At 46.8% G+C, this 12,132-nt stretch overlaps 1 protein-coding gene and 1 pseudogene across 1 annotated transcript; one reads left to right on the top strand and one right to left on the bottom strand.

Annotated features, from left to right (window-relative positions):
* Positions 1–1,247: 1,247 nt before the first annotated feature.
* Positions 1,248–3,330, top strand: LOC133897513 (protein TIFY 10c-like). The gene is made up of 5 exons (XM_062338273.1): positions 1,248–1,578; positions 1,808–1,982; positions 2,187–2,377; positions 2,581–2,638; positions 2,746–3,330. Exons 1-5 carry the CDS (start codon positions 1,431–1,433, stop codon positions 2,861–2,863), a joined length of 690 nt encoding a protein of 229 aa, XP_062194257.1. The 5' UTR covers positions 1,248–1,430; the 3' UTR covers positions 2,864–3,330.
* Positions 3,331–6,361: 3,031 nt separating this feature from the next.
* On the bottom strand, positions 6,362–8,152 carry LOC133896969 (protein SET DOMAIN GROUP 40-like; annotated as a pseudogene).
* Positions 8,153–12,132: the final 3,980 nt, after the last annotated feature.

Here is a 12,132-nt window from a genome sequence, read left to right as displayed (position 1 = left end):
CGGTCTTGTTTGTCATCATGCCGCTTTTCAACAGGCGCTGCGGGAAGGGCCCACCAGGTAGCCACCGAGCAGCCCGGCGTGCCCGCCCGGTCAGAGCAAGCCTGACACAGCGGGACGACAGGCGGGGCGCCTCGAGCTTTGTGACGTTATCCCGAGGCGCGCCGGATGACGCGCGATGGGACCCGTGCATTAAATGTCCCAACGTCTCTCTGCCAGGCCGTGGCAAGGACTAACAGCAAGTGTGAGGGGAGCAGTTGGAAGTGACAGGCCATGCGCCCTCTTAAATGCAGCATCGGACCTCTCACCAGTTGACACCTCACCGCTGGGCCTCTGTGGGGGCCATCGGCGAAGGACTTCTCAGGCCCTCGGGGAACTGTGAGTGCTCGGGAGCTGTTGTTCGTAGCCCCGAGCACTCTCTCCCGGATATGACCTCTCTTGGTCCTCGGGGAACCGAGTGCTCGGGGGCCACTGTTCACGGCCTCGAGTACTCTCTCCCGAAACTGACTGTCGGGTCCTCGGGGAACAGAGTGCTCGGGGTTCACTGTTCGCAGCGCCGAGCACTCTCTCCTGAAACTTAGCTCTTCTTGTCATCGGGGGACTTGGACACTCGATGACCACTATGTATGGCCCCGAGCACTCTCTCCCGAAACTTGATCTTCTCGGATCTCGGAGAGATAACCCCCGAAGAAGGACGTCACGTGGCACTCTGCTGTTTTGATCTCGGGATTCGAGGACCCCTGGTTCCTGTGTCACCCACAGACACCCAACTTAAAAATATTTAGTCTATCACTGCCCTCGCCCTAGGAGGATTGATTAACTTTTTGTCATCATCCGAAATGAGTAATTGATGACTCAGATGTGCTCATATGCCAATTACCTTGTGGAATTGTCACTACTAAAGGTGGAAAAAATATATAATTGACCGCGCGGCCGGAGAGGTCGTCGTCTCCCGGTCAAAATCCCGCGCGCGCGCCTAAGATCGCGCGCAAATCATGTGTCAGCAGACCTTTTCGCCCGATCGGGGCGTCAGACATGGACGACCTCTCGTGGCGCGCCCGTCCGGTACTCCGGTCCCGTCCCGTCGCTCTCCCCTATTCCCCGAGAACCATCCGTTCCCTCACGTGTTTCATGCGAGTCTCCGCCCCCGACCTGCTGCCCTTGTCCCACGCCTCCTCCGGTCCTCCCACTTGCCGCTTGCTTGGCACGCGCTATTAAAGGACAAGGGCCAATCGCGGGGCGAGGAGAAGTACACGAGAGCTTGTCGGAGTCTCGGAGACGACAAGCAGAGGAAGGGCGGACGAAGCTGCTGCTGATATCGGGCTTGGAGTTGGAGTTGGACGGAGTCAGGGAGAGACGTCGTCGCCTTAATTTGGTTATTATTTCTCTGGTGAGTTGAGTTGGAGGGGGAGGAGCAGGGCGCTGCTACTGGCATGGCTGGACGTGCGGCGGCGGCGGCGGCGGCGGCGAGGGAGAAGTCCAGCTTCGCCGTCACATGCAGCCTCCTCAGCCAGTATCTCAAGGACAAGAAGGGCGGGTTGGACGGCCTTGGCTTCGGCATGGCGCCGCCGGCTGCAGCTGGTAAGACTACTGTACTGTTCTCAGTTCTCCTGATTTCTTTCATGCAATCCTCTGAGTTAAGTGCCATGCTTTGTTGGCTTCGTACGCATGCATAAGCTAGTTCCCGTGAACACTACTAGACGAGTTGAAGAAAATTCCTTGACAAACACATGACGAAACACAGCGATTGGTAACACCGTTTTGCTTACCGGACGTACGTGCGTGCGTGCGCGGCTGTTTGTCTTTGCAGGTGTTTTCCGGCCGCCGACCACCATGAACTTGCTGTCAGCGCTCGACGCGCCGGCCGAGGAGCCAAACGAAGAAGCAAAGACCACGGTCGAGCCGCCCCCTTCTGTTGAGGAAGCTAGCACGGAGCCGCCTGTACTCGTGGCCCCGACCGATCAACAGAACGGCGAAAATCCAAGGTAAATGAAATCCGTAATCGCCCGTACACTTGTAAACTGAAGAAAGCAAAACCGTTTCTTGAACTGAGAGAGAAGGTGACCCTGCTCGGTTCTCTCAACGAGAAAGAAGGAGCTTCTTATTACTAATGTTCACAAATAGATTCGGTCTGTTTTTGTCAAAGGAAATTTAGTAATGATTTTGGTATCAACATTTGATTCTTTTAGGAAGGCAGCTGGAGAGGAGGCGCAACAACTGACCATCTTCTACGGTGGGAAAATGGTCGTCTTTGACAACTTCCCGTCCACCAAGGTCAAAGACCTGCTGCAAATGTTGAACACTGGCGACGGCGTGGACAAGGCCGGCGGCAGTGCAGCGCCACAGAACCTGCCTAGGCCTTCACAGAGCAGTCTTTCTGGTAATCCTTCGTTCTTTTGCAGTTCTACAATGACAAAGCTACTTGGCAACTTATCCAACCATTCATGAACTTTTGTTATACAACGTATACTATATCTGGAAAATGCAGAGCAAAAAATTAGCTCCAAACTCTATCGAAGCTTCCATCTGAAATAATCTATATGGCATTGTCAGTGACAAAACATTTTTTTTTCTGCGTAACAGACCTGCCTGTAGCGAGGAGGAACTCGCTCCACAGGTTTCTTGAGAAGAGAAAGGGCAGGTAACTGAGTTGTTTTTATAATTTCCAAGGAAAACAGTTGCTTTTAGAACTGGCTGTGGCATCAAATTTAAATAGCATTATGATATTTTTATGCTCTTCAATTCTAGGATGATCGCAAAGGCTCCATACCAAGTTAACAGCTCTGTTGAGGCGTCCAAGCAGGCGACTGGTGAGAAATCTTGGCTCGGATTAGGCCAGGAAGTGAAAATTAAGCAGGAGATATGATCGAGCTGGGCTGGAAATAAAGATGGCAATCTGCAGACATTCATCGATGATACTCGAATACTCGACTACTCGTAGCTTCAGCTTAAGAAAATAATAATTTACTATCGTTTACTCAGTTCTACTAGTAAGAAGTTAGGAATTACTTAGCTGGCGGTCGATTCTACTTGGCCATTAGCATACATACATACAGCCGTTCGTTCGCAAGATTGTTTGCTGCTGGAGCTATAAGCTCACAGCAGTTTCGCTGTTTAGGTCTGTGACCGCGTTATGTTGCAACGGATGGCTGCCTTCCTCTCGACATGTTGCGGAACGTTGTGTAGTGCAAGCTCCTTCCATATATTTCATTGTTTTCTCCTATTTATATGTTTACGCTGGCTCCTCCATGCTTGAGGATTTGTATGTGTAGGCATTTGGTCCGTTTAATTCAATGAACATATATGCATGTAATATGTTGTGATATTTTTTCCGTGGTGTTGCTGTAAGTCCGCTCTCCATCTTCAGTTTGAGGGCTAGAGTGTCTGAATCTTGCATGTATGATGTATCGCTCTGTTCTGAACTGATTACCAGTAGTCTGAACTTCGGAATAGTTCTCCACTATAACTTTAGTAAAACAGCTAGTTTCAGCCAGACAGCTCCTGATTTCAGAAGCAAGTTTTCTGAACATGAAAACACTGGGGTTTCCGGCTCTGGTGATGCGGTCTTTGTTGACTAGTCGCTAGCCCGTTCAGAGAGTAACGAGTCGAGTAAAAGTTTGGAGGATTTTGTGTTGTTTCCTGCAGTCGAAGGTCCAAACTTTTACTCCCTCCGATTATAAATATCAGTCGTTTTAGATTTGTGCACACCGATTAAGAAAGTAGATCAAATGATCTTATTGTCCTTTATTTATTCTGTATTGAAAAAGATAACTCATTCATTTGTTTGAGTGGTAGTATTTATTAAACAAGAGCAAGACGAAAAAAAAGAGAAAAAATACATAAAAATTTGAGAATAACTTATATTTAAAGAATAGTTGAGTAGACTAAAACGACCTATATTTGCAACCAGTAGTATTTCGCTTGCAGTCCTGTGCTATACTCCTGTCATCCTGTGCAAGATCTGAAACGGGACCGGCAAACAGCGCACACGTCGCGCACGAATTTGGCCGGGCGCAGAGCACGGGCCTGGGGAGCAAAAAAGCACGCGCGAAGGCGTGAATGCGAGCGGCAAGCTCGTACATCCGCGCGCCCCCACTCGCCGCTGCCACCCCTGCACGCCTCGGCAGGAATGTCGTGCCACTTTAGCGCGCTCCTGTGCTCGGCGGCAACGGGCGATTCGGCATGCGTCTCTGTCTATCCGGCCGCGCCGCGGCATACGTCCAGCGGTCGAAATCTGCATCGGTCTCGCGTCGGTTTGGGCCAATAAAATCAGTGGATCTGGCCGGAGCAACAGGTAAACTTCGCGGTGACGCCGAAGCGCCGGGCACGATTTCCTTCCCGCGCTAAAGGCTAGTAGTACTAGACTATGAGCCGAGACTGCAGGTCTGCGGTTAGCGTCGGACGTTTCTATACTGCTCAGTGCCTGGCCCGCCGTTGGTGCCTGACTTTGTGATCACACCAAACACATGCTTTCATTTCTTCATGAAAGATTCTACCTTCATATTACTACACCACTTTAACTGTATATTTATATTTTATCCTTCATATTTTTTTTTCAATAATATTCTATAACTAACAATATATTTATAACGATCATACTTTTATAATAACTATATTTCTAACAGATATTTATTAACGGTTATTTTTTCACGGCTATATTTTTAATGACTATTTTTCAATGGTTATATTTTCAATGGCTTTATTTCCATTTGTCATTCTTGAGTTGTGTCTCCTCTCATAGCTCTCTGTGTGTCTTCTCCCATATATCTTTATCTCCTCTTCAATATCACAATGAGGCGTCGCAACATCGTCAAGCAAATTCTCATTGATTCATCGTCAACCTCATCCGACGATGATGTGCCTATTATTGCGACAACATTCCAAGTACATGATGAAGATCAACGCTTGAATGCTCGACGTCATGGCGTTTCTATGCCAGGACATCAAGTAATTCATGGCGGTAGAGAAGCTGGATATGCGAGACTATACCAAGACTACTTTTCAGAGGACCCCACATATAACTCGGCTATCTTTCGATGCAGGTTTATAATTAGTAAATATGTTTTTGTTCGCCCTTAATTTTTATCCTCCCATCTCATTTTATTATTATTTCTACGTAAATTTAGAATGGCTCGTTCCCTGTTTCTTCATATAGTGCAACCTATAGTAGAGCATAATAGTTATTTTGTGTAGAAAAAAATAGTGTTAGGGTTCTTGGGTTATCTCCTTTGCAGAAGATTATCGCTGCAGTTCGCATGTTAGCTTATAGAGTACCAGCGGATGCTACGGATGAGTTTATTCAGATTGGAGAAAGTATTGCTATAGAGAGTCTTAAAAAGGTTTGTATAAGCGATTGTGGAAGTCTTTGAAGATGAGTACCTGAGATCTCCAAACAATATTGATACTACTAGGTTACTTGAAATGGGAGAGGTAAGAGGTTTTCGCGGTATGGTAGGGAGCATAGATTGCATGCATTAGAAATGGAAAAATTGTCCTGCAACATGACAATGAATGTATACCGACCATGTGCATGAGCCCACAATTATTCTAGAAGTTGTTGCTTCACAAGATCTTTGGATTTGACATGCTTTCTTTGGTTTGCCGAGGTCTCACAATGATATTAATGTTTTTCACCGTTCCCCTCTATTTGCAAAGCTAGCCGAAGGACAAGCTCCAGAAGTGAATTACACCATCAATGGTCACAACTATACAATGAGCTTTTTCTTGGCAGATGTCATATATCCACCATGGGCAACATTCATGAACACAATACCATCTCCACAAGGGAATAAGAAAAAACTTTTCTCACTAGCTCAAGAAAATGCTAGGAAAGATGTCGAACGAGCATTTGGTGTTCTACAGACTCGTTTTGCTATTGCTCGTGGACCAACAAGGTTTTGAAATCTAGAGACACTCGGACAAATCATGACGGCTTGCGTCATCATGAATAACATGATAATTGAAAATGAGCGAGAAGACTTTGATTATGATCATGAGCTGGAAGACTTCCATTACCATCATGAGAGAGAAAGGGTGATAATTGAAGATGAGCAGACTTTTGAGTTGTCTTAGTTTATGAAGTTTATTAAGAGCAATCATGGTATCAGGATCCGACAAGCTCACTTTCAACTTCAAGATGATCTAATCGAACACCTATGGCAACTGCATGTAACGCCGTAGTTCTTAAAGTGTAAGCATTTGCAATAATATAGTCAGAACCTGTCAAGTAGTGTTTTAATTATGGAGGGATATAATATTTTCAAATTATGTATGATGATGTATGCAATTCTTTCTAAATTGATGTATCATGTTCTTTTAACATAACTTATAGTTCGCACAACAAATAGCTCATACATTAAATAGTTCACACAGCCATAAGAACTAACCATTTCATAATCTCCAGCTCATTTTCAGTAGAAACCTATGATCTAGAGTAAATCTGATAACTAATGGTATTTCTGCAATTTGCGGCAGTTGTCCACAATCTTAGGATGAAAGTTTCCAAATCTATATGGATGAAAGTTTTCTCATTAGGGTTCTCATGCAAAATAAAACCATAGTGCTCAAGAAGTTTCAAGTTTGTGTATGTCCCATAGCCAAGAAGAACCTGTACAAAATGACACTAGTGTATAAAAAACAGAAAAGGAAAAACAAAAGAGAATGACAAGATAATGTGATAGTGATAAAAGTCAGACTAAACCTGCTCTCTCTTTCTATATTTTTTCTGGTATAAAAATAGTATCCGTTAGCATCTTCATATCCACCATCTGTTAATCTCTCAGATGAATCCGACATCTTATTATTATGCTGGCAATTAGTAACTTCAGCCGCGTCTTCTTCCTCCATGAAGTATCATCAGGGGCAGCATAATTGAACAAATCACCAACATGGCATATGCAACCAGGATCATCCCATGGATATATGTAATGTGCATGAAGATATCTTCATGTAGAAAAAATAAAACTTCAAAAACACCAAACTGTACAATCTACAAAAAGAATTAGGGCTAAACAACCTATATCAAATGTTAAGTCAGCACAGATTTCACATTTTGGTGTAGCTTCTTCCCAGTCTAGTATTATGGCACGAAGAGCCTTTTGTGCCACCCAAATAGCATCATCAATCTGATAAATAACAAATTCACTGGATGCTTCTGTAGTATATAGCAAAAAATAATGGAAAATGGACAATTTGTTGATAGATCTACCGACCTATACTTGGAGAGCTTTAACTTCAAAATCATTGAAGGTAGCCAAGATAGTGTAGTAGCTGGGAAACTGAGACAAATAAGGGTATCAGATAGAACCCTTCCCTTTCCCCACTTCAGCCAATAAGCATAAGATCAATATCTGCTGAATCACAAAGATAAGGTCAGGAAGCATTAAAAGGAATGCTCAAGAGGACGTAATAAGAAAAACAAGAATGATCAATATTGGCACTTAAAAGCAAAAGTAGAAACATTGTTATCTTATGCCAGTAAAGACAACTGTGCAATTTGCTTGTGATAAAACTAGAATATTTTGGCTTGCATTTAGTTTCACTGCATAAGACAAATGCTATAGGTTTGAGCATATCAACTGCATTCGAAGACACAAACCGCCTAGCAAAAACACAACCTGTATTAAATTTTCCCCATTTTTATGGTGATACCAACACTAATATGCTATAGCAATGTGCTATAAAATCCTAATCCTCACTTATCCCCAATTTTTTGAAATATCGAGGGCAGCTTGACACGAGCATGGTTCACCAAACATGTTGACCGAAGAAGCGATGTCACCTGGATGAAGGAGAGGCGGGGCCGGTGGGTGCTAATGCAGGCACCAATACTGTGGTTGCTGGTAGTGACGTGGTCGCTCATGAGTAGCACGGTACGGGGCGCACACATCATCAGCTCGCCACGCTGGAGGTCGCGTGCTGCCGCCAACCCCTCCTGCAGTGGAACCAAGGGAAACACGTTGAGTGGAGCATTGGGAGATGAAGAACGGCAATGACATCTGGTGGGGTTTTACACGCTAGCGTCGGGGAACTCAGCAACAATGAGCGAGCGATTGAGGCAGGAGGAGGAGGAGGATGAGGTGGCACCGGAGGGGGAGGTTGGGGACAACGAGTCGGTGAAGCCCATCTCAGCCGCTCACAGGAGGAGCGTCTCCATCTGCAGCGACCGCCTTGTCCAGCGCACAAAAGCAAATCCATGACGGGGCAGCACTCGATTCACGCGGACAGTCATGCCAGCAATGAGCCAGGGATGATTCGACAGAGCCGCGGAGTCCGGATGGTCGTGGCATGGGGGCAACCGACCGTTGGACGATGGCGTGAGGGAGAGGCCCGTCATATTTGGCGTGCGGGAGGAGCGGGATGGCGAGGCCGGTAGAATAACGTGCTCTTTGGTGAGTCTATTGGAGATGAAAATCGGTTGTTTTTAGAGTTTTATATGAATGGTGTATGCTTTGACGAGGCTGTTAGAGATAGTGAGATACTCTAACATCACTCTTTTTAGTCTTTAAGAGAGATCAGGAACATGAAAATAGAATCTGGTCTAACTTGATGCCCTGAAAGTATGTAATTCGAATTCCAACGCTCTTGATTTGTAAATCAGATAATATATCTGTCGGAGGATGAACTCCTGTCGCAGGGATCCCAAGAGACCCCTTTTTAAAGATTCGGCTGGGGGGATGATCCTGAACGAGCTCGTCGGAGAAATAAATAGAAACGGAAATAAATGCAACGGCCGGTGGTGGGGGATGATCGACCTAGTGCAAAAAAGAGATAAATGCACCGGGGTTTAGACAGGTTCGGACCGCACGGGGGCGTAATACCCTACTCCTGTGTGAGTGCAATATCTTTCCTTGAAGGGAATTCTTCAAGGATATGTCTGGTTACAAGGGTGTATTGTCTACAGAGAGCTTGAGGCTCCCGTGCTCTAGCTCTGCTCGAGCTTGATTGTGATGTTCTTCGTCTCTTGTGGTCTCTTCTCTTGATCTCGTCTTGTCTGGCTTAGTTGTTTCTTGGCTTAGTTGCCTTCATGTGTTCTCCATCCTTTCCTTTTATACACACACCGACCTCGACTTATCCCGAATGGGAAAGAGGGGGTGCGAGTGCCAAGGCACCACGGAGAAAGACGTCATCATTCCGTCTGGGCGAAGTGACAGGGGCGGTGGAAAAATGCGGCGCGCATTCGACCACCCGCCATTGTGGACGTCCTCCGGCGCCGTTGAGAGGGCCCACCGGGCGGCCACAGAGGCACCCGGCGCGCCCACCCTGTCTTGTTCTTCTGTCAGGGCAGGGTGGCAGGCGGAACGCTTTGATCCTGGCAACGTTATCTTGAGGTACCCCGGATGATACGGGACGGGACCCGTGCAATTAATGGACCCACGCCCCCCTGCCAAAGCATGGCAGGGACTAACACCATGGCATGGGAAGCTGAGAATGTCATGATGTCAGGCCGCGCGTGCCCATTAAATGCGGTATTGGACCTTTGACTGGCTGACACCCCGCCGACGGGACCCTTCGGGTCATCAGGGCGTCGGGCGATCTTGCGCGAACCTTCGGGGAACCGAGTGCTCGGGGGCTGCCACGTGCAGCCCCGAGCACTCTCTCCCGAGCACTCCTGTAGGACCCTTCGGGGAACCGAGTCCTCGGGGGCTGCCACGTGCAGCCCCGAGCACTCTCTCCCGAGCACTTCTGTAGGACCTTCGGGGAACCGAGTCCTCGGGGGCTGCCACGTGCAGCCCCGAACACTCTCTTCTGAGCACTTAGGCAGATCCTTAGGGGAATCGAGTCTTCGGGGGCTACCACGTGCAGCCCCGAGCACTCTCTCCCGAGCACTCCTTTAGACCCTTCGGGGAACCGAGTCCTCGGGGGCTGCCACGTGCAGCCCCGAGCACTCTCTCCCGAGCACTTGGCTGTTCGGCCCATCGGGGGACTATGGTACTCGGGGGCGAGTGGGAAACCCCTCTGAGCACTTTCTTCCTGGTACTTGGACTCTGCGGGTCATCGGGGAACTGGGGTGCTCGGGAACCAGAGGCTGTGGCCCCGAGCACCTTCTCCCGGAACTTAGATTTTCCTCATCCTGCAGGGGGACCTCGCGGGATGGTGACACGTGGCGGACGGCCGGCCCGGTCTCGGGACTCAGGGACCCTTGGTTCCCGATACACCGACAATATCTATGTTCTGGAATTTTTTTTTTTTGCAAACAGATGTTTTGACGCCGCTTGGCCTATTGGTTGTATACTATGTCCATAAACTACGACATTTAGATTAACAATACGTAAGATATGAACATAACAGAAGTTCGCTGGGACTTTGCCAAAAATAGGAAAAAAACATAAGTTCCCTGCTCACAAAGCCTAACAAGACTGATTCATGGTGTTAACTTACATTGCTCCCTGTTTGCCAAAAAAAGAGTAAATTTCACTTTTAACCATGTATTAGTGTAATACCGAAAATGTGAAATTTAATTGTTAACCGTAGGACCCATGAAGAGTAGAAAATTTGACCTTTTAAACCGAGGGTCGGATGGATGATCGGAGACTGTGGATGCATGGTTCTCATCGAGATGATTCTATTTTGCTATCTAAGCCCCGTTTGGATGCTCAATGAAGCCCTAGCGAGCCTAATAAATTTAGATTGTTGGATGAGAGGAAAAGAAATAAAAAGGGGTAAGGCTCAGGCGGGATCAGCTCCCAACTCAATCCCACCCGTTCGGCCTGAGTGCTCCAACAGCCTGTCACCCCCACCCAAACTGTAGCGGCCACCACCTGCCATCGCCTCCAGCTACTGCCACCGACCAGCTGCCCACCCAAGCTGTCGCCGTTGTTGCGCCCCTGTGCGCTCCAGTTGTCACCACCGTCGTGCCACATTGCATCTGGCCTCCGTTACCGCGCTAGGCTGTGGTGCGTTGCAGGCCGATCGATCGACCGCCATGCGTCATCGGCCAGTGGAAGCCAAAGCCAGGGAGGATCGATGGGAGCAGAGGGGTAGGGAGGAGAAGGGGCCGGGAAGTTAGGAAGAAAGAGAAAGGAAAGGAAAGAAAGAAGAAATATAGGAGAAGAGTAAAAGGAAAGAAAGAGAAAAGAAAAAGGAAAGAAGAGGAAGAAGAAGGCTGAAGGAGAAGGAAGAAGGAACACGAGGAAGAAGAAGAATGAAGGAGAAGAAAGAAGGAAAAAGAGGAGGAAGTTTTTGTGGGGATTTTATTCTCCACCGATTTGTGATCTCCACTGCAAGAGGAATCCCTAATCACTCTTTAGATGTTTGTCGTGTTGGGGTTGAAGAAAAATCGTCGAAGGATGTGAGATTGATAGTGTGTTATGCGTGCCACAACTGTCTTGGTGGTTTTGGTGACCAAAATGATTTTTCTTGCAGAACCGAACAACTAGGAAGTTGTAGCTAGCGCCGAATCCTAGCTCCTGTGAACATTTTAGATTTTTTTTGGCCATGTGGTTTGTGAGTAATCGCTTGTGGAAGTGGACTGTTGTAGCATGTCAATATTCTGAACAGTAGTGATGCAAGCTTGAATTCGAGGGTCTTACAGGCTGATATGGCTTTTCTCATTATGGATAAAGTTTTAGATTACCTTTGTAAATTTCCGTGAACACAAAAGTTTGCTATTTTAGCTTTTGTGGTTTGCAAGATATGGTTCGTTGAATTCTGTTGTTCTAATGTTCGTCGAATCTAAGTGATCGGTCGTTCAATGCAGTTTAACCTGTGAAGATGGAAGAAGTAAAATGCGGCCTAATAACGAAAGTGGTAGATCATTTTATGTAGTTTCTAGAAATGTATTTATTTGCTATCATAGCCCTAGTGGATTAAAAGATGCGAAAAAGATAAGCAGGTGCCGTTGTTTTGCGATTTCTCGTATGCGGATGTTTGGAGTGTAGTATCATGTTCAGTGTGTTGGTATGTGTTGTTGTGGTACTGAGGGTGCTTGCCTGAGCAGATGGTGTGGCTTGGGGACTGAAAGTGCATCTAGGCCCCCTAAGTGGGTTTTGGCTTATTGATGACAAAACGATTAAAGAACTAACATGCTTTGTGAGTATTGAACAGGTATGAGCATTAGTCGTGAAGGTAAATGACATTTGACGCCCGTCGAAACAATTGAAGAATCAACGAAGGATATAAGATAGGGCTTAAATT

This window comes from Phragmites australis, chromosome 17, assembly GCF_958298935.1.
Source record: "Phragmites australis chromosome 17, lpPhrAust1.1, whole genome shotgun sequence".
NCBI lineage: Eukaryota > Viridiplantae > Streptophyta > Magnoliopsida > Poales > Poaceae > Phragmites > Phragmites australis.
The sequence above is the reverse complement of the archived record's forward strand: the minus strand, read 5'-3'. Positions and strand labels throughout refer to the sequence as shown.

Excerpts from the sequence above, each read along its gene's own strand:
- LOC133897513 (XM_062338273.1), top strand. The coding sequence starts at position 1,431 with ATGGCTGGACGTGCGGCGGCGGCGGCGGCGGCGGCGAGGGAGAAGTCC. Across the intron at positions 1,579-1,807 it reads GGCGCCGCCGGCTGCAGCTG|GTGTTTTCCGGCCGCCGACC; the intron begins GTAAGACTACTG and ends TTGTCTTTGCAG. Across the intron at positions 2,639-2,745 it reads CTTGAGAAGAGAAAGGGCAG|GATGATCGCAAAGGCTCCAT; the intron begins GTAACTGAGTTG and ends CTTCAATTCTAG.